The sequence below is a fragment of the Leptonychotes weddellii genome, chromosome 6 (assembly GCF_054177405.1).
Source record: "Leptonychotes weddellii isolate Sample4059 chromosome 6, ASM5417740v2, whole genome shotgun sequence".
NCBI classification, from domain to species: domain Eukaryota; kingdom Metazoa; phylum Chordata; class Mammalia; order Carnivora; family Phocidae; genus Leptonychotes; species Leptonychotes weddellii.
Window position 1 is genome coordinate 47,198,545 of NC_138374.1, and position 21,971 is coordinate 47,220,515.

Consider the following 21,971-nt stretch of genomic DNA (forward strand, 5'->3'; position numbering starts at 1 on the left):
TATTATTCTGTATTATTTACTTTTCTGTTATATAAGTGTTACTATTTAAACAACAGGAACAATTAACAGTGATAATTAGTAATAATTAAAAGTAGGACTAATTAAATAATATGTGAGAAAATGTAATAGTTTCTTTTGTTAAAATAAATACAGCAACTTACTTTACCTTTTTTAACTCTTTATTGGAATTTAAATTTTATAGGCCATATTGTACATTCTTAATGTATATAAATGAAAGATTTTTTTAAAAGAAGAGTAAAAACAGTTGGATTAAACAGATATTGCCAGTATTTAGAAAAAATAACAATGACATGCTTCTTTTTGTCCCATGAAATAGAATAGTTTTACTCTTTGTGTCTCTTTCCAATAACACTTCTCTGAACTGAGTAGAACCATTAGGACAGCCTTCTTTTTAGTGTGGTAAAGCTGAATATAGTTCAACGTAAACTTCACTTTGATCGCTCTGCCTGTATCAAGTCTATATTCTTGGTGTCAGTCCTGTGATGATATCAAGCTAAATACCTCTCAATAAAAGCATTCGAGCATGCAATATTTAGGATTGTACTTACTAGGAATGGCCGGTATTTAGATATGTAAGAATTAGTTTCAAACGCTACAAAATATCCATCTACTTTGAATCTAAATGCTTGTTTTGGTATTCCAACTGTTTATCAATCATGTCCTCTGCACTGATAGATTAAATTATATATGCTTTCCATGTGTAAAATGAACATCATTTCAGAAGCACACAGGTAATTTCAATTTATGCTGTCAGAGTTACAATCCAAATGAGTTACAGTTTTAGTAAAGAAATTGAAAAGGTCTTATTTAACTTGGCTGCCCTTTTGTGGTGACTTTCCCCCCCCCGAGTTGCAAACCAGTCATATTACACAAAAATGAGACATTTGTTTGTTGTATAAGCTTTTTCTAGTCTCCGTATGGCTTCTTCAAATATCATCAAACACTTCTGGAGAAATGGCATATAAATTTCTGTTTTAGTAAAATCTTTTTCTCCATTCTCATCCTCAATGTATTGCCAAATTAGACAAGGACATTCTTCTTGTCTCACACTTTAAAAATATTTTACTGCAGGATATCTTTTCTAAGTCCAACAACAATTATAGCCATTTTTAAGGCACATGTCCAAGGAGGCTACCTCCTCCCATTTCTTCACAGTCAAAAATCACATTAAGTGCACCTGTACATATTGAGAAAATTGAAGAGTCCCAAAACCTTCACCACGAAACATCCATATCACAGGTAAGCAAATCATACCACTTTTTAGCAGTGTTGTATACAAGGGGTGCAGAATACTTTCCAGGAAAGATTTTCAAATTTTCATTAAAAAGAAGTTTACACTGAATGAAATTTTATAAAATTTAAATTTGCACTGTCAAACGTACAGATGAGAAAAGTCTAGAATTGTATTTGGACATCTCAACAATATTGTTTTATGTGGCCTGTGATTACACTGAAATCTCCAAGAACATAATTTAATAAATCAAAGCATCAAAGAACTAATAGAAACATTTTCTTATTGACATGATTTGCCACATCACTTGATATATCAAAGTATGGTTGTTGGTCAGATCTGACAGAATGAGCTGTACACTGATTATAAAGTGTTAACTTTTACTCTCTGTATGACTTTTAGTTCTTCTTCCATAGAAGTGATGATCTTTGCAAATAATGCTCCCTTTCAACGCTTCTGCATATTTTTCCATAGCTACCACGTAAGGTATTATTAAACCACAGAACAAGGAGAAATCCACTTAAACCTAGAACTATGTGGGGAAATTACCCCGAAGCACTAGTAGTCTCCAAATATATTAACATGCCAGCTATCCCAGAAGGCAAAGAACAAAAAGGGCCTACCAACCAAATTAAGATGTTGATACTACACATTCATCCATTAAAAAACAACAACCACCACAAAAAACAGCAAGAAGCAAGGGGAAAGCACCAAGAATCATAGTGTAATACATCAGGAGGCAATCAAGTTATAAGGACCTCACTAGCTGAATGTTCAAATGCCCTGTCTATTCACCTCATCAGTCTTCCCTGATGATGATGGTGTACTTATGAGAAGAGGGTCACAGTTTAAGCAAGGGGACCAGACAGTAGTGCTTAGGATCACACGTACACACTCTACTTGTCCTCTAAGAGAAACTCAAGAGCAAAGATGCTAAAGCTTGAACTTGACATCAAGGTTTTATATGTGTATGGGGCCAGAATAAGAACATACTAAGTATCACTAATGAGTGGTCAATTTGGAATGATATAACTATTAGCCCAGTGGTACATGCTCATGATATGGTTTTCCATCCCTTTCTATAAATAATACTCTTATTTGTTACAACACAGCTTTTCTTTAGTCTATCCTTAGCAGTTTTACAGGTTACAAACTTACTGGCTATTTATATACAGAACACCAGATTTGCCTATTTCCCAAGCTACTTGATTATTTACTGTCTATACTTTAAAAAAAGTCCTATGACTTTTGGCTCAATCTTATAACATCAGTTTACTATATATGAATTCCATCCACCTGCTTCTTTTTCTTCTCTTTACAGGAAGAACTGAATATTTTCAAAATATGTATTACATAAAGCACATACAGATACAGAAAATACATATTTCACATGGTATATACCATCAAGAAGTCTATGAAAACTTAGATGGTCACTGAATTTTTACCCTTAGAATAGAGCTCATCCTATTTCAGATCTACAGTTTGCAGCATCTCGCAGACATTCAGTTAGTGCAGCTCTACTGGGTTGTTAGTTGCTGCCTAATACTTGCTTCTCTAATAATGTGGAGTGATAGAAAAAATGGAAACCTGTAATCCAGGTGTTTTGTGGAGTGAAGGAGAACTCAAATGGATAAGAAAAGCCCCAAACCAACCAATCAAACACACTAACACAAAACAAAACCCAGTAGTTTTCCCTGGTGGGCTATCCCTGTCAACTCCTTTCTATTGTATTTGCCTCGACTTTTTAAACTGCTCTAAGCTTAACCTCAATGTCCTCATTGAACAAGACTATATCAGAATTAGATACAACTAAGACTGTATCAGGATTGTTCACTCTAAGGCTCTAACTATTTTTTTTAGTTTTTTCTTAAAATTTAAAAAAGAGAGCTTAAGTTAGCAGTTACTACTGAGCACAATGACTAGAACATAGCAGACATTCAATAAATATGAGCTTTATCTACAAATGAATCAGTTCTTCCTATTATTGTCTGCCAAGGAAAATCTGAGAAATCATCCTTCTAAAGTAAAGTACTTCTAACATACTATTTTTGAAAACTGTGAGGCGTCCTAGACATAAATTATAATTTAGCAAATATGTAGTTAGATCATCAGTCAGATGGAAAGGAAAAGTAGTCTCAAAATATTAGGGGAAATGAAAAGCAAAAGAGGATGTTTAATTGAGGGCTAGACCGAAATTACTATTTTTAAGTGGATGAGAGCCACAATTCTGGTTGTCCTGTCCATAAATGGGTAAATTTAAGTTTTGTTAAGATGAAAAACATTCAGAAAAATGGCAAAAAAAAAAAAAGTCTTCAACCCTAGTGGTTTCCAAGCTTTCTTTTTAAAAGTAGTATAATTTTTATAAACATTATCACATTAATCCTTACAACTTCCAAGATAAGCTTTAACCACCACATTTACAGATGAAAGACCCAGAAAAGCTGAATAAATTGCTCACGGCTTCAAGGCCAGTAAAGTGACAAAGCTTAAACTCAAACCCAGTTCTAATGTACTCCCATGGTCCCAAGAATAAGCCCATGCTCTTAAGTTGTTATGTTGCCTCATTGATTGCTGAATAAGCGAATGAAATCTGTAACTTGATATCATTGCCTACGGAAGCATTTCTAGAATCCTTTTTTTTTTTTTAAAGATTTTATTTATTTATCCAACAGAAAGAGACACAGTGAGAGAGGGAACACAAGCAGGCGGAGTGGGAAAGGGAGAAGCAGGCTTCCCGCAAAGAAGGGAGCCCGATGCGGGGCTTGATCCCAGAGCCCTGGGATCATGACCTGAGCCGAAGGCAGATGCCCAACGACTGAGCCACCCAGGTGTCCCTAGAATCCATTTTTAAATTTACTTTCTAATTGTGGTAAAAGAGACATACACAAAATTTACCTTTTTAATCAGATGTAAGTGTACAGTGCAGTGGCATTAAGTACATTCCCATTGTTGAAGAACCACCACCGCTATCCATCTCTAGAACACTTTTCCTCTTATAAAACTGAAACTCTATCATCATTAAGCAATAACTCCCCCTTCTTGCTAACCCTTGGCAATCACCATTCTACTTTCCATCTCTATGAATCTGACAACCCAAGGTATCTTATATAAGGATCATCAGTATTTGGCCTTTTGTGACTAGATTATTTCACTTAGCATAATGCCCTCAAGATTCATCCATGTTGTAGTATGTGTAAGAATTTCCTTCCTTTTAATATTTAATAGCTCTATGTTTTCCTTTCAGCTATTGCAAATAATGCTGCTAAGAAGATGGGTGTACAAATACCTCTTCAAGACCCTTCTTTCAATTCTTTTGGGAATGTAGTATGTCTTAGTCTGCTCACGCTGCCATAATGAAATACCATAGACTGGATGGCATAAACAACAGAAATTTATTTCTCACAGTTCTGAAGGCGTGGAAATCCAAGATCCCAGGTGCAGTCAATTTGGTTCCTAGAGATGACTCTCTTCCTGGCTTGTAGGTGGCCATCCTCTCACTGCATCTTCATGTGGTGGTGGTGGGGGGGGGGGGCGGTGCAAACTCTCTGGTGTTTCTTTTTATAAGAGAACTAATTCTTCATGATTAGGTAACTCATGTCCTCATCTAACCCCCTAATACCTCTCAAAGGCTCCATCTCCAAATACCATCACAATGGGAGTTAGGACTTCAACACTTAAATCTAGGGGGACACAAACATATAGTCCATAGCATACTCAGAAGTGGAATTGCTGAATCAGATGATAATTCTATTTGTAATTTTTCTGAGGAAACATACTGTTTTCCAAAATGGATACACCATTTTACATGCTCGCCAACAGTGTATGGGGTTCCAATTTCTCTATATCCTTGCCAACACAAACATAAAAAATGTTGATATGACAGTAGTCATCCTAATGGGTATGAGTGGGCAGTATAACTTTTAAAATAATTCAATCTTATATCAAAGTTAATATATAAAATATAAAGTAGAACAGCTCTGCTTTTAGAGAAACAAATCTAGAACAAATCAAGCCATCACCCTTCCCTCTTTGTGGCAGCTTCTGAGAGCCTCCACTAACAGTTTGAAAAACATCTTACAAAACAGACTGACAGTCTTATGCTAGAGGAGGAAGGGTTCAAGTTAGATAGAGAAAAATTGTTTTCATGGGTATCTCTTTTAGTTTTCCTAGTTCAAATTTAAAACTTCCTAAAATCTAGAACATGAGATAAAAATCCTACTGAGAAAATGGGAATTGTCGTGATTCAACTAGTAACTGAATATCATATTGGAGGTGTCCTTGGGAAGATTATAGAGTTTTACCTTCAGGTTTCTAGAAACCGGAGAAATCACATATGTGAGTACTGATGTATTTTTATTCTGGTTCTTGGAAACAGGTTTGTTTATCTGTCTTTTAGGGGTAGAGAGGATTGTTCCTATAACATTATATTGTACTTAATAGTTTATCATTCTTTCTCTGAGCCCCACTACCCCTTTCCCCATCTATATTTTCATTATAATGAAAGCTTCAAAAGTATGGACCAAGTCCATCATTAACATCTAACTAACATCTAATAGACTACCTGGCACAGAGTAAGAATTTAATAAGTAATGAAGAAAAAGAGGAAGAGCAGAAGAGGAAAATTTAGGATAGTGGTTAAAGAGAAAAGAAATGTTAAGTTTCCCAATATAAGCAAGAATTTTGTAAAAAAGGAATATTTCTTGTTTATTGATGTGTCTATCATATAGCACAGAGCTTTATACATATCAACACATGTTGGCTGAATTGCTTTGCATATGGTAAAAAAGAAAATGGATAGTCTGGCAATCAGGATAGGATGTTAACCCCAAATTTACCACTAATAATAACAAAAAATAAAATATTGTTTGATTGCCCAAAATTTTAAATTCTATTTACTTCCTTTTTTTAAAGCTAGGAACAAATAAAGTATTACTAGAATACATTGTTATAGGGCACATAAAATATTATGAAAGTTGCAAAATAATAATAGGAAATGACTGTTTTACTAAGGAGACTAATATCGGGTATAAATCAAATGGAGACTTTGATATTATGTAAGTATAAACTCTGGAAAGGTAGAAATTGATGAAGATCCTCAAGTAAGGAGAAAATTTATTAGTGAACAGCTAGTGGTCTCCCAGATCCAGAAGGAAAAAAGATGGGGCCTGGGTGGCTCAGTCAATTGGGTGTCTGCCTTCGGCTCAGGTCATGATCCCGGGGTCCTTGCATTGAGCCCCCCATCCGGCTCTCTGCTCAGTGGGGAGCCTACTTCTCTCCCTCTCTCTCTCTGCCCCTCCACCTGCTTGTGGTCTCTCTCTCTCAAAGAAATAAATAAAATCTTAAAAAAAAAAAAAAAAGACTGGAGAGGCAGCAGAATGGGCTTTAATAGATTGAGGCTTTAAAAGAATTATCTGTTACAGACAGAACTGTGCTCCTCTCCCCAAAAATTCATATATTGAAGCCCTAAACCACAATATGACTGTTTTTGGATAGGACCTTTAGTTAAAGATAAATAAGGTCCTATGAGTGAGGCCCTCATCCAGTAGGAATGATGTCCTTACCAGAAGTGAAACAAACACCAGAGATCTCTTTCTGAGTGGACAGAGAGGAAGGCCATGTGAGGACAAAGTGAGAAGGCAGCCAGGAAGGAGTCCTTACCAGAAATCAATCTGATGGCCCCCTGATTCTGGACTTCTAGCCTCCAGAACTGTGAGAAATAAATTTCTATGGTTTAAGCCACACCGTCTGTGGTATTTTGTTATTGCAGCTCAAGCAACTAATATATAACCTAAGGACAAAAAGTAAATTATCCTCTTTTTGCTAAGCTGAGTTCACAAAGTGGCCAGCAGGAAGAGGTTTTACAGAAACAATACAAATCAATCGATAAATACAAGGACCTTCTCCTCAGGCCACTCCACATAAATGACCAGACTACCTTAGAAATTAATTTTTACAACCGAAAATATTTTAATAGTATGATGAAATCTGAGTTTTAGAAGTATGTGGGATAATTACACTGTATGTCTAAGTCAACTAAGACTTAGTTCAAAAAATCAGAAATTGTTCAACTTTTGTCAATTTTCCACTTCTCTAGTCTTTTAAAGTTACTTAAAATTCAAAAGAAAAGCATTAATCAATGAGAATTCAAAATGACCTAAGTCCATCAGAGTTGACCTACAACTGCAGTAAGATTCTGAGCTAGTTTTCAAACCACAGAGGTAAGAACCAGAGGTAGTAGGTAAAGCTTTTTCACGTCCCTTGTGATTAGAAGTATACATAGAACATTAACACTCTCATTCAATGGGGTGCCTGGGTGGCTCAGTTGGTTAAGCGACTGCCTTCGGCTCAGGTCATGATCCCGGAGTCCCTGGATCGAGTCCCGCATCGGGCTCCCTGCTTGGCAGGGAGTCTGCTTCTCCCTCTGACCCTCCCCCCTCTCATGTGCTCTCTCTCATTCTCTCTCTCACAAATAAATAAATAAAATCTTTAAAAAAAAAAAAAACCACTCTCATTCAAGATTAGGTTAGGCTGTTGACTTGAACAGTATATATCAAAATGAATTTATCCAATTATCCACTGGAAGATACAGATGGGTATAGATACAGAGACATGAATTTACACACACATGTAATATGTTTATGTATGTATGTATGTATAAAAGGGATACGCCTATAAAGCTGCATATAACACAAGAAAATTGGCAGTATCTTGTTATATGAATGTCCTTTCTATATAATATATGAAATACCAAAGCCATAAAGTTTAATTATATTTAAAAAAACTAAAAACCTGGGTACCTGGGTGGTACAGTAACTTAAAGGATCTGACTTCTTGATTTTGGCTCAGGTCTGATCTCAGAGTCGTGAGATCAAGCCCCATGTCAGGCTCCATGCTCGGTGCGGAGTCTACTTGAGTCTCTCTCCCTCTCTCCTTGCCCCTCCCTCCTGCTTGCTCACTCACTCTCCCAAATAAATAAATAAATTTAAAAAAAAATAAAAACAAAGAACTCTGGCACACTAATCAGAGTTAAAGTACAAATAAGAAATAAATACTTTCAACTGATAAAGGAAATAATATCCACAAAATATGAAGAATTCATATTAACACATGAAAAATTATAAAATAAACAGTCAATAGATTCGACAAGTAATTAAGAAGAAATATAAATGAACAATAAACATATTAAAGGATGTTCAAGCTCACCAATAATCAAAGGAATAACAATTAAAATAAAATAATTTTTTTTATTAGATGGGCAGTGATTGCTAAAATCCCAATTCAAAACCAACAAAACTATTCGACAGCAAGAGTCTAGAGTCATTTTGAATCCATTTCTTTATAACTTTTAAAATAATTAACCAACCTGTGCCACTTTAATTGAATTCTGGGTAGAGCCACCAGCATGATATTCAACTTTGAATTTTTTTATAAGTTCATCAAACCTACAAGGAAATCACAGTAGAAAAAATTAGCATCTGTCAGTTGTCACAATGCAAATTTTTCTGACTAGAAGTACATTAAATTGCAATTACTAAAATATTTTGAATTACATAATTACGTTGAATGAACTGAAATATGTATGAAAAACAACTTTGCTGAATTTCAAAACTTATGAAATTTCTTCCACAAATCTACAATTATAAAAATTTAAAATATATAAGCTGCCCATAATTAACCATTAAACTAAAAAAGGTAAAAAATAAAAATTCATAAATTATTATAAGTAATGCATATTTTCCCATATTAAGTGATCTCTAGAATCCTTACAAATATATATTCTAATAAGTTTCAAGTTTTAGATATCATAAAGATAATCAGTTTATAATTTAAAGAACTGGGAACCTACACTGGGTTGTATGATTCTAAGCAAGTTGCCTGGTGACATAATTTCTGTATCTGCCAAATAAAGGCATAGAGAAAAATGATTTAAAGCTTTGATACTTCATTATTTTGGTATCTGATAAAAGATATAAGACTTCTTTCCAGGAAAATACATACATTCACTACACATGAAGCTTTCCATTTAAGATGATCCATGTACACACCTCCTACTACACATAGCAGCCAAAGGACCATGGACACTGATTTGAATAAATCTCAAATTAGATGGCATTTATTAATCTGGATCTCAAATCAATACTCCCTACATGTCTCTAGCATGTTAGAGTCTGTGGGAGAAATCCAAGGGACATTAAGTATGTAATTTAATTTCAAAGGGCTAACAAGCTTTGGAGGGACAAAAGGATGAATACACATGAGAAAACAGACAAAATTAGAAAACATCAAATTATCGAGTAACAAAATATATGCAATGTAGGCAGCAAGTGCTACAGGAGGTCAGTCAAAAAAGAGAGAGATTGGGATATGAGTAGCATATTCAAGGAAAGTTTCAGTCTTGAAAAGTATTTTTAAACCTTTAAAAACTTTAAAGATAGAAGTAGATCCTTTCACTAAAATGAAACATTTCACAGAACCTCAAAATAAAAAAGACAAATATAGAGATGGTTATATTAGGAATAGGAAAAACGGAGTTATACCCACTCCCATACCTCCAACTCCCTTGGAATTATATCTATAAAACCCTGAGATGCCAATAAACACAATTAGCCAACCTGCCCAGAACTCTGACAGCAGTATTTGTTACCATTAATAATACATTTAATGTAATAATAACAGTAGAGAAGGCAAAGTATATAGGCACAGATGCAGAGGTGGGTAGTTGCAGTAGTTCAAGAGAAGTTCTATTCTACTTACTCTCTGAACTAGGTATCAGTTAAGAGTGATGTTAGAGATTAGAGGAGAAAGGAGAGTGAATGGATAAAGTAAACATACAGTGATCAATTGCTAGGTTCATTTGAGGTCCCTCCACTTTCAAAAACCAATTCCTCCAAAGGTTTTCGATCATATTTGTAATGAGTTGAATTACAAATGGGTGGCCTCCAAAAAGATATGTCCCCCCAGAACCAGTGAATGTAACCTTATCTGGAAAAAGAGTCTTTGCAGATACAAGTTAAGGATCTTGATAAGACCATCCCTCCTGTATTACCCAGATAGGCCCTAAATCCAGTAACAAGTCTTCTTATAACAAACCAAAGAGACACAAAGGAGAAGGCCATGTGAAGATGGAGGCAAAGACTAGGTGATAAGCCATAAGCCAAGAAAGACAAGGAATGCCAACACCCACCAAAAGCTAGAAGAGGCAAGAAGGATTCTCTCCTAGGCTCTTCAGAAGGAACACAGCCATGCCAACCCCCTTAATCCAGACATCTACCCTCCAGGACTGTGAGAGAATCGATTTTGTTGTAAGCTCCCTATTTTATGGTAGTTATAGCAATACCATCCTTTCTCACTTTCTCAAGAATTTCTTTCCTTAAGTTATAGCCTTCTTTAATCCATCATCAATTTCCCCCTTCAAACAACTACTAATGAAATAGCTATAATATTTGGGGGGGGAGGAATGAGATGGGCCTAAATTTGTTTTAGATACTAAAATCATAATAAATCAACTACAGTACATTTCTAAGAACTTGGGAAAGTTTAATGAAAAATGTAAAATGAAATGTCTATTTTGGAAGGCATACACATACTGTTCAACAGCAATCTGACTGCAGATCAGAATGCAAATCACACCACTTCCTGTGTGTTCTTGGCCACATCTATGAATCCTTCTGTGTTTCACTTTCCAGTGAGGAAAGTAAACAGCAGCTCAATAGTACTCACCTCATAAACTTGTGGTGAGCATTAAAAAAAATTATGATTTGAATAAAATGCTTAAAACAGTAACTGTAGCCATATAATAAGTATTATAAAAATGTCAGCTGTAGAACCTAACCCTAAAACCTCAGAGGGTTCTGAGTACCCATAAGTTTTAGGAAAACTGAATGATAGTTAAACAGGCTTCTTTCTCCAGAATATCTCAAGGCCTTTAATATGCTGATATGCACATTAAAATTCAAGATGGATATAATACACACACTTCCTAAGCTTTTTTGGTCATGTAATCCTTTTTCTCCAGATCATCTAACAAAATTAATGTTTTTTAAACCAGAATAGTCTAGAACCATATTGGTCTAAATAAGGTAGCTACTGGCCTCCTACAGCTATAGACATTCAAATTTAAGCTAATAAAGTTAAATAAAATTAAAAATTCAGTTCATCAGTCACACTAGCCATGTTTCAAGTGCTCAACAGCCACATGTAAAGAGTGGCTATCATACCGGATACGCAAATAAAGAACATCCCACTCTTATAAAAAAGTACTATTGGATGGTGCAGGGAGAGTTCAGTAACAAAAATAAACAACAGAGTAAACATGATCAATTTTAGAGATGAAATGGACCTAAAAGAGTGCCTTCATTTAAGAAATGGGAAAAGTTGGGGGCTCCTGGCTGGCTCAGTCAGTAGAGCTTGTGACTCTTGTTCTCAGGGTCGTGGGTTTGAGGTCCCTGTTGGGTGTAGAGATTACTTAAAAAAATAAAAAATAAATAAAAAGAAATGGGAAAAGTTAGGCATAAAGTTTGAGTACATTGCCAAACAGAGGTCACATATGGCACAGTGGGTGAATCAAAATCAGAACTGTAGTATCAGAATACTTGTTAATCACAAACACATAAAAATCAATGTATATTTCTCCTCATTCCACCCAATGAAGAGAGTTTTCTATAGAAACCAAAATTTTGTTTATTAACATTACTTTTGGAATCAGTTCAAGAGGTACAAAAATATCAGGACCTCAACATGTCAAGACAGTTGATGAAGCATATGTTTGCTTCCTCTTCCAAGTCTTACTGGATGTCAAAAAACATGTTTTATATATATTTATACATATACATATATATGAACAAATGTATAACAGCACCACTAAGCAAGCAAAGAGGCCACACACAGACCACAAATTTGAGAAATAATAAATCTAGCTTAACAGAAAGAAAATATAATAGAATTGACAAAGCAGTGATAGGAGATATAAAATAAGAGTAATTCCTTTAAACACTCTATTTGGAACACTGTCCAACCACTCCTACCTTATCCACAAGAGTAAAAGGTGTTTATATGTTCCAATCTGTAGTTGTAAAGTCCTCCATATCCTGACAATTGTGTAGCATCTTAGCCTGTTATTTTTTTTCTTTAAAAAAATTTTTTTGGGGGGATGCCTGGGTGGCTCAGTCAGTGAAGTGTCTGCCTTTGGCTCAGGTCATTGAGTTCCGCATCAGGCTCCCTGCTCAGTGGGGATCCTGCTTCTCCCTCTGCCTGTGCTCTCTGACAAATGAATAAATAAAATCTTAAAAAAAATAAAAATAAATAATTTTTTTTTGGTAACAGCTTTACTGAGATACAATTCACATACTATACAATTCACTCATTTAAAGTCTACAATCTAATCATTTTAAATATATTCATAATTGTGCAACCATCACGACTATCACTTTTAGAGTATATTCATTAACTCATAAAGAAACCCCCAGACCTTTAGTTATTGAAAACAAATATCCCCACCCCTAAGTAAGCACTCATCCACTTTCTATCTCTGTACTTTGTCGATTCTGGACATTTCATATAAATGGAATCATATAATATGTGTATGATTTTGTTGACTAGATTCTTTCACTTAGAATAATTTTATTAGTGTTCATACATGCTAGAGCATCTATCAGTACTTTATTCCTTTTTATGGCTGAATAACATTGTGTTATATGGATATAGCATATTTTTGTCATTCACCCATCCCTGGACACATAGGTTGTCTTCATCTTTGGCTATTATGAATAATACTGTGATGAACATTCAACATGCAAGGTTTTGTGTGGACATACTATCTTCATTTCTCTTGGGCATACACCTAGGAGTAGAATTGCTGGGTCAACTTAACTTTTAACAGTTAAATTTAATTGTTTAACTTTCTGAAGAACTGCTGGACTATATTCTACTACCTGCCTAATTTTTTCTCAGAGACAATACAGGAAAACCTGCCTGCCTAATTATATGAAAAAGAAGCAACCAGAAAATAACAGTTTCTATAAATTAGGTTAACCACTGCTGAAATTTTTACAAATATCAATAGTTGAAAGGATGACCTGAACAATAAAAATGTGTGGATAAAAATAAGATGAAGGTAAGAGAGTTGAAAACACCCAGGAAAACACCCCAAAATCCACAGGAAATATAAGAGATGAAGAGTATGAAAGAAAAATTAAGAGGAACAGAGAATGGATCAGGTGGCCCAAGGTCCATTTAAGAAGAATGATGGGGAGACTAGAGATAATGAAGAGTAAGAAAGAAATACCAGAAAAAAAGTCTTCAAAAGAGAAAAAAATATAATCTTCAGATTTGTCCAAATATGAAGCAATTCTTTTAGGGAGGGGACTAGGATCTATACTTGGACAACACCGTGTTCAATTTCAGAACTTTTTTTTTTTCAGAACTCTTTATATTAAGAGAAAACCTTAAGAACTTCTAGAGTGAAAAATAACAGATTATCTGAAAAGGAGTAAAAATAAATACACCAGACTTCTTAAAGAATATAGGATGATAAAAAAATATATATTATATTCTATGCTAGAAGAAAAAAAGATTTTCCAAATAGAATTCAATATCCTCTCAGATTATTAACTCATAAGGGAAAATATAATCTTCACATGTAAGTATTGTTTTCCCCTGCATTTATAAAAGAAAAATAATATATTAAGTTGGAGGTGTAACAATCAAAAAGAGACATAAGAAAGAAGACACCATGGTTGTTAAAAAAGAAAAAGGGATGAAAAAATGAGAACTGTGTAGGACTTTGGAAAAGTAAAGGAATCCAAAAAGAAATTTAAAGAGGGCCCATTATATCTTATTACATGTAAAATTCTCAAGTAGCAAAAATTTTAATAACAAAGGAATGTAGTTTCTGTTCTATGAATCCTTCCAATCACGTTACTTGGTTCTACAGAGAATAATAGTTACTAGTTATTTGGCAATGAGGTTTTGTTTGGTTTTCAATTTTAGAATCTATGCTGAGATACAACATGTAACATTTAATTACAGTTGCAAACATTTTTAACACTTAGTAACATTTACAAAATGTAAAAACATATATAACACTGACATTTTGAAGATGGGAAAAGGGAGAGATGAAAGAGAAGTTTACTAATGTTCTCTCCTTCATTTAAAGAGTCTAAGTACCTCAAATGTTAATAATCAACTTTGAAAAGAGGTTTTAAGTCTACTGTTTAAAGCCATAAAATCAATCAGTGGAAAAATAAAAATACATAAAAAGCATAAAGAAGGCAATGAGAAAGGAAAAAGAGAAAAAACAGTGTAAGTGCACTATATTCTTCATCTTCCAGAGGAGAGTCAATAGACATGTAAATCTGTTAATTAAAGAATGGGGCATAACCACATTAAGTAAATTTATAATGATAAACTAAAAACATTAACTTAGCATTGTAGGTCTATGGCATGGAGAAGGAGGGAAGTTATATTGTTGGGCTTTCTTTTGTTTTTATAAATTTCTTAAAGATATCGAAAATAAATGTGCAATTTTAAAAAGTTATAAAGTTAACAGTTTACGTGTAACCTCCAGAACCATTATCACTATAGATAGATACATACAAAGACAGAGAGAGAGAGAGAGATAATGATATATGTATGCTTGACCATCTCTGGGCTCTTAATTCTGATTCATTGATATATATGTCTACCCCTGCACAAACTGCATTTTGTCTTAATTACTATTGCCTTATTAAGTCTTAATGAAAAACAAGTACCTTCACCTTGTTCTTCTTCATGAGTGCACTGAATATTCTTAGTCCTTTGTACCTACATATAAATGTACAACTAGATGTCAATTTCCAAAAAACAATTTGTAGAGATTTTGACTAGGATTGCACTAAATATATATATGGGAAAGTGATAACATTTCCAATATTAAACTGTCTAAACCTTGATCACACTGTACATCACAATATACTTATTCAGGTCTTTAATATTTCTCAATTAGTTTTCATAATTTTTGCCATAAATCTTGCACATCTTTTATTAGAATCACTATTTCATACTTCCTTTATTTTAGTACTACTGTGATATTTGTTTAAACCTAATTTTTATTTGTTGATGGTATTTAGAAATATAATTATTTTTTAAAGATTTATTTTAGAGAGAAAGAGAACAAGCAAGAGCAGGGGGAGGGGACAGAGGGAGAGAAAACCAAGCAGACTCCACACTGAGCATGGACCCTGACATGGGGCTCGATCTCATGACCCTGATATCAGATCTGAGCCAAAACCAAGAGTCAGATACTTAACTATGCCACCCAGAAGCCCCAGAAATAGAATCCTTATATAACAATTTTTATCTATCCAAGTTGCTATTATCTCTAATTAATTCCAATAATTTATCTGTTTTTGCCATACATATATAATCATTTATGAACAATGACAATTTTTTTCTCTCTTTTTCTTGCCTTAGTTCAGAAACTCAGGACCTCCAGCATAACATGCACAGATAATAGTCGGTAGTAACAGAAGTAAATGGGCAAACTTAGTCTTATTCCAAATTTTGACCTAATAAATTCTTTTTTTTTTTTTTAGGATTTTTTTATTTATTTAACAGAGAGAGAGACAGCGAGAGAGGGAACACAAGCAGGGGGAGTGGGAGAGGGAGAAGCAGGCTTCCCGCGGAGCAGGGAGCCTGATGCGGGGCTCGATCCCAGGACCCTGGGATCATGACCTGAGCTGAAGGCAGATGCTTAATGACTGAGCCACCCAGGTGCCCCGACCTAATAAATTCTAACAAATCCTGATGAAAGGCAGGATAAGTCCATTTCCCAAAGCTAGAAGTCTTGAAGAAGTGTTTAACTTTTCACTTTATTTTTACTGTGTGTATGCACTGCTTTACTAAAGAGCTAAATTTTTAAAATGTTAGACCTTGTATCTACTGATATTTCCATATATTTCAATTTAGAAATACTAAGTTACCAAAACAAACATACAATATAATCCAACAAAATTACAATATACATGTGCAGATTGCAAACAAAGGTACCCTATACACACACACACACACACACACACACACACAGAAAAGGATCTGGAAGAGTACAACCAAGGTGTTAATAGTGGTTAGCTCCAAAGTAGGAGCAAGTACGGATATTGTATACATTTATTATGACAGTATAACAAGCATATAAACTGATTTGCAACAAAAACATTTTTAATCTACTTCATTTTATAATGGAAGAACACAACAATTTTCCATACAATTATCTAAAAAGAACTGCATATACAACAAAGTTGAATAAAAAGCATAGAGCAGAGAAGTGAGTGATTCTGAATGAAAGAGGCAGGGAAAATTGAACATTTGAACCGAATTTGACAGGTAAGGGAGAAAAAATACCCAGGACTGAGGGTAAAACAAAAACATGACATATTGTGAGAAACAATTTAAACACAGACTAAAATATAGACCTTAAAATCAAAGTAGTAAAAATTGGCAATGAAAAGGTAACTCTCTCTGCCAGGCTAATAAATTTAGACATTATTCGACAGGCAAGCAGAAATTACTAAAATCTGTTTGCTAATAGTGTGAAAGGCAGACTTGTTTTTAAAAATGATGACAGCACTGTTTGGAGGACAATGTAGAATAAAGAGAGGCAGTAGACTGCCACCTTTCAAATAGTTCAAACCAAAGATCAGCTGTTGAGCTAAGGCACTAGAGAGAAATTATTAAACTGAGGAAGCATTTCTGAGGTTGAAGATATAACATGTGATAAATAGCTGGAAGTGGAAGACATGGTAGAGGGATGACTATTCTGAGATTTCTAGTTTGGATGACCAGGTGTATGATGTTGAGAAAGGAAATACAAGAGAGAAGAAAATTGTACTGAGCAAAGGGAATTCATACATAGTGACAAACAAAGAAACATTTCTATTTAGGGAAATGATTGTAATGAGGGAAGATTTGTTTTTTGGTTTTTTTTTAATCTCTTGCAGGGAATGGACACATCTTAATTTTCTCTGTATACTTTTCTAGCTGATACAAAATTTTCTGTTTGTCTGTGAATGGTCTACCTTGTCTGGGTCAAAACTACTAATGCAGCCAATGGAAAATGTTGGGGAAAGATGAAGGACTGAGTATCTTTAATGAATGGAACCAAAAATTCAGGCTGAAACATTAATGAGCTTCAAAACTAGGAGTATAACTTGATAGGTAAATAATCTAATCAACTATACAAAAATCTTAAATATTTCCTAAGTTGTTTAGGGATGAAATTGTTTAATAGCTTTACATGTTACGGGAAACTTCAACATATTTCCATTATGGGATATATTTTTTTTTAAGAGATGAAGAGAGAGAGGGAGGAGGGAGGGAGGGAGAGAAAGAGAATCTTAAGCAGGCTCCATGCCCAGCACAGAGCCCTGACACAGGGCTCAATCTCACAACCTGAGATCATGCCCTGAGCTGAAACCAAGAGTCAGATTCTTAACTGACTGAGCCACCCAGGTGCCCCTTCATTATGTGATTTTTTTTCTACAGGGAATAAAGTGTGGCAATTTCTGTACTTGATAAATTCATTCTTACTTTCTCCTTTTGGTTAAATTTCTTTGTCTGAATGGAATGGGCATATCAAACACTTCAATCAAATGACTGACAGGAGTGAAAAAACAGTAGCTGATCCATTTTCCTACTAGTGCTCTATTTGTGAAACCCAAATTAATAAAACTTAAAGCTTTCATAATGTTTAAAAACTTCCAGAGGAAAGGTTACTTAAATAAAATGCTAGAGGAAAAACTGGATTCAGTACTTATCAAAGTTCTAGATGGCAGTTTCCAGATAATGCAAAGAAAAAAGGAATAAAAATAAATTTCATAATATAAAAATACTTAAAATTTTTCTAAATAAAAGCAAACTGAGGGGTGCCTGCGTGGCTCAGTCGTTAAGCATCTGCCTTCAGCTCAGGTCATGATCCCAGGGTCCTGGAATCGAGCCCCACATCAGGCTCCCAGCTCCGCGGGAGGCTTGCTTCTCCCTCTCCCACTCCCCCGGCATGTGTTCCCTCTCTCGCTGTGTCTCTCTCTGTCCAATAAATAAATAAAATCTTTAAAAAAAAAAAAAAGAATAAAAAAATAAAAGCAAAACTGAAATAAAAAAATTTAAATATGTTTAGCAATATGAAAAATGGTTATTATATTTACTTACATATTTTTAAAAATATTTTAAAATATTATTTTACACATTTTAGTATTAATTCAATAAATTAGTTTGGTTTTTAAATGTTATTTTAATATTCTCATACAGAACAGAAATAAAAATGTTAAGGCTCAGACAACTGGACAAATGAACACAAAAGAAAAATAATAAATGTTCAAAACAATCCGAGATACATTTAACACATTATTTTTCTTTAGAAATTATTAACAAAATGACCAGAAGAAAATACATTAATATGCCAATGGCATTTTTTATTTATTTATTTTTTAAAAGATTTTATTTATTTTAGAGAGAGAGAGCCTGAGCAAGGAGGACAGGGAGCGGGAGAAGCAGGCTCTCTGCTGAGTGGAGAGCCCAAAGCAGGGCTCAATCCCAGGACCCTGGGATCATGACCTGAGCCCAACACAGACACTTAACCAACTGAGCCACCCAGGAGCCCCTGGTATTTTTATATAAGCCTTTTCCTTTTTTATAGTTCCTACAATTTGACCATGTACTTATATTCATTTTATAATGATGGTATTTTTATTAAAGAAAACTTTTACATACAAATTAATGTCACTAGAATATTATTCAGAATTTCTTGTGGACTAACCTTACGGAAAAAACGCAAAAAACAATATGCCACATACCCCTAAAGAAATTTTAGGGGTTCTTGTTCTGAGAATAAATAGGAGAATTTAAATTGTAAGTAATGCTTTCCACTCTCATATCACATATTATTAAATACTTTATAAACAATTGATAATTCCTGACAATAAGATAGCTATCTTTATATCTGTTTTGCTCTTTGAGAAAAAAGTAAAATACAAGGAGGTAGAGAAGCTTTCAAACACTAATGTTTGGTAGGCAAAGCTGTGACTAACCACTAGTTTTCTGATGCCAGGTTTAATATTAAATCTTTTGAGATACAGTACCACCTCAGCACGGTACTATACACAAGAAAAGGTATCAAATGAAATGATCAAATATGGAAATTTAAAGTCTACTAAAAGATAGCACTGACTTCTGGTAAAAATAAAAATACTATTGATGATCATAAGCACGCTACTATCAGCAGCACACAGCTTCCAGGTGTGGAAGGCTGGGCAGTAACTAAATTACTAACTTAAACATAAGCTAAGTAACATAATCTGTCCATTAGAATAAAAGCCCCTTTAAGCATTAAAATCAAGGTACAATTAATAGAAATACATGTACGAAGGTATAATACAAAAAGATTCACCTTTTCAAAAGCAGTAATTGTACTAAGTACAATGTGAGCAGAAAGTTATGGGAAGGTCAGTAACTGAAAATTTTAATGGGACAGAATTAATTGATGCTATACTGAAAAGAGAGCAGCTAGACTTTGCTGCTTGTCATTAAAGTGGACTGATTGTTTTCTTTTTCTTTTTTTTTTTTAAAGATTTTATTTATTTATTTGTGAGAGAATGAGAGAGAGCACATGAGAGGGGGGAGGGTCAGAGGGAAAAGCAGACTCCCTGCCGAGCAGGGAGCCTGATGCGGGACTCGATCCAGGGACTCCGGGATCATGACCTGAGCCAAAGGCAGTCGCTTAACCAACTGAGCCACCCAGGCGCCCGGACTGATTGTTTTCTAAGACTTCCAAATAGTTTCCACTTTACAGAGTGAGGAACAAACAGTAATTGATGTTTCAATGAATTTTAAGAGGTGGATTAATAACAGCATAAACACAATAAACACAAGCAAAGTCTAACACAATAAATACAATGAGATAAGCCTACTCTGCTTAGAAAATCAAGCACTACCGAATAAAGAATACCCAGTACACAAGAATAAAGAAAATCAGGGGTCTGACACGTAAGGAGGACATCTGTTAGAAGATGATAATGAAACAATGTATATTCACTATACTGTAGAAAAACAATCCCAGGACTCTTGAATTCCAATGACTATGATCCACACTCAAAAATCTAAATGAAAAAGTAAAGCCCTACTCCTGTAACCTAAGGATCAAAATACTCCGGTTCAATTTGAAAGATTCAAAGAGTGTTTCAAAATTTTTCTTCATTCAGTTTTTAAAAGGTTAAGAAATTTCTTTCAAATAACCTCTTTTATTTAAATTTTTATTTTTTAAGATTTTATTTATTTATTTGACAGAGAGAGACACAGTGAGAGAGGGAACACAAGCAGGGGGAGTGGGAGAGGGAGACGCAGGCTTCCTGAGGAGCAGGGAGCCCAATGCGGGGCTTGATCCGAGGACCCTGGGATCCCGACCTGAGCCGAAGGCAGATGCTTAATGACTGAGCCACCCAGGTGCCCCAAAAACCTCTTTTTTTAAGTCTAAATAAATTACCCCAGCAATATTGTAAATTGGCAAGACAAATGGCAAAGTTACACAAATGTGAGAAACTTAATAGGAAATTTTAGAAATATAAACTGTTTCATTTTCTGACATTCCTGAAAAGAGTGACTTATTACCAAGCTATGGTATTTTTTATGTTACATAACATTAATTCCTGACAAGTCTGACAACCTATGTTCACTCTAAACAGGTCATAGTGAGTCTAACAAATAAGGGACCCAAAACACTGTTCATAATTCGACTTAAATATGATTGACCTAATATTTCAAAAATATACTTACTGTTATAGAAATACTTTTTAATATTATAAATATTAACTTTGAGAAGGATATACTATCTCAAAAATATAAAAAAAAAACTCTCAAAACTCAATAGTGAGAAAAAAATCCAATAAAAATTGGGCAAAAGATTAATAGGGGTGCCTGGGTGGCTCAGTCGGTTAGGTGTCTGCTTTCGGCTCAGGTCACGACCCCAGGGTCCTGGGATCGAACCCCACATTGGGCTCTCTGCTCAGCAGAGAGCCTGCTTCTCCCACTTCCTCTGCTGCTCCCCCTGCTTTTGCTCTCTCTCTGTCAAAGAGACACAGTGAGAGAGGGAACACAAGCAGGAGGAATGGGAGAGGGAGAAGCAGGCTTTCCGCTGAGCAGAGAGCCTGACAAGGGGCTCGATCCCAGGACCATGGGATCATGACCTGAGCCAAAGGCAGATGCTTAATGACTGAGCCACCCAGGCGCACCAAATAAATAAAATCTTAAAAAAAAAAAGAATGCTAGCTTAAAAAAATTGGCAATACTAAGTGTTGATAAAGATGTGAAACAACTGAAATTTTCATAAATTGCTGATGGAAATAAAAAATGATACACCCTCTTTAGAACAATTTGGAAATTTCTTAGAAAATTAAACATACACTACCAGACAACTCAGATACATGACTGTTTAGAAAAGCCTTATTTATAACCACCAAACACTTGAAACAACCCAAATGTCCATCAAGTAGTGAATGGATAAACAAATTATGGTACATCCACACAAAGTTAAGCAATAAAAACAAACAATACATTTAAGAACATGCATGAATCTCCAAAGTATTATGCAATGTGAAAGAAGCCAGACATAAAAGGGCTACATACAATATGATTCCATTTATTTGACATTCTGGATATGGCATATCTATAGGCAATTTAAAAAAAAGAAGAATATATT

At 34.6% G+C, this 21,971-nt stretch overlaps 1 protein-coding gene across 5 annotated transcripts in view; it reads right to left on the bottom strand.

The window, feature by feature from the left end:
• The window catches only part of ADK (adenosine kinase), a 488,918-nt gene that overhangs the window by 333,892 nt on the left and 133,055 nt on the right, over window positions 1-21,971 (bottom strand). For all 5 annotated transcript variants that reach the window (XM_081822966.1, XM_031028302.2, XM_006733456.3 and 2 more), the window contains one exon: window positions 8,616-8,694. In XM_081822966.1, coding sequence (XP_081679092.1) covers window positions 8,616-8,694 — 79 coding nt within the window. The remainder of the gene's footprint in view (window positions 1-8,615; window positions 8,695-21,971) is intronic.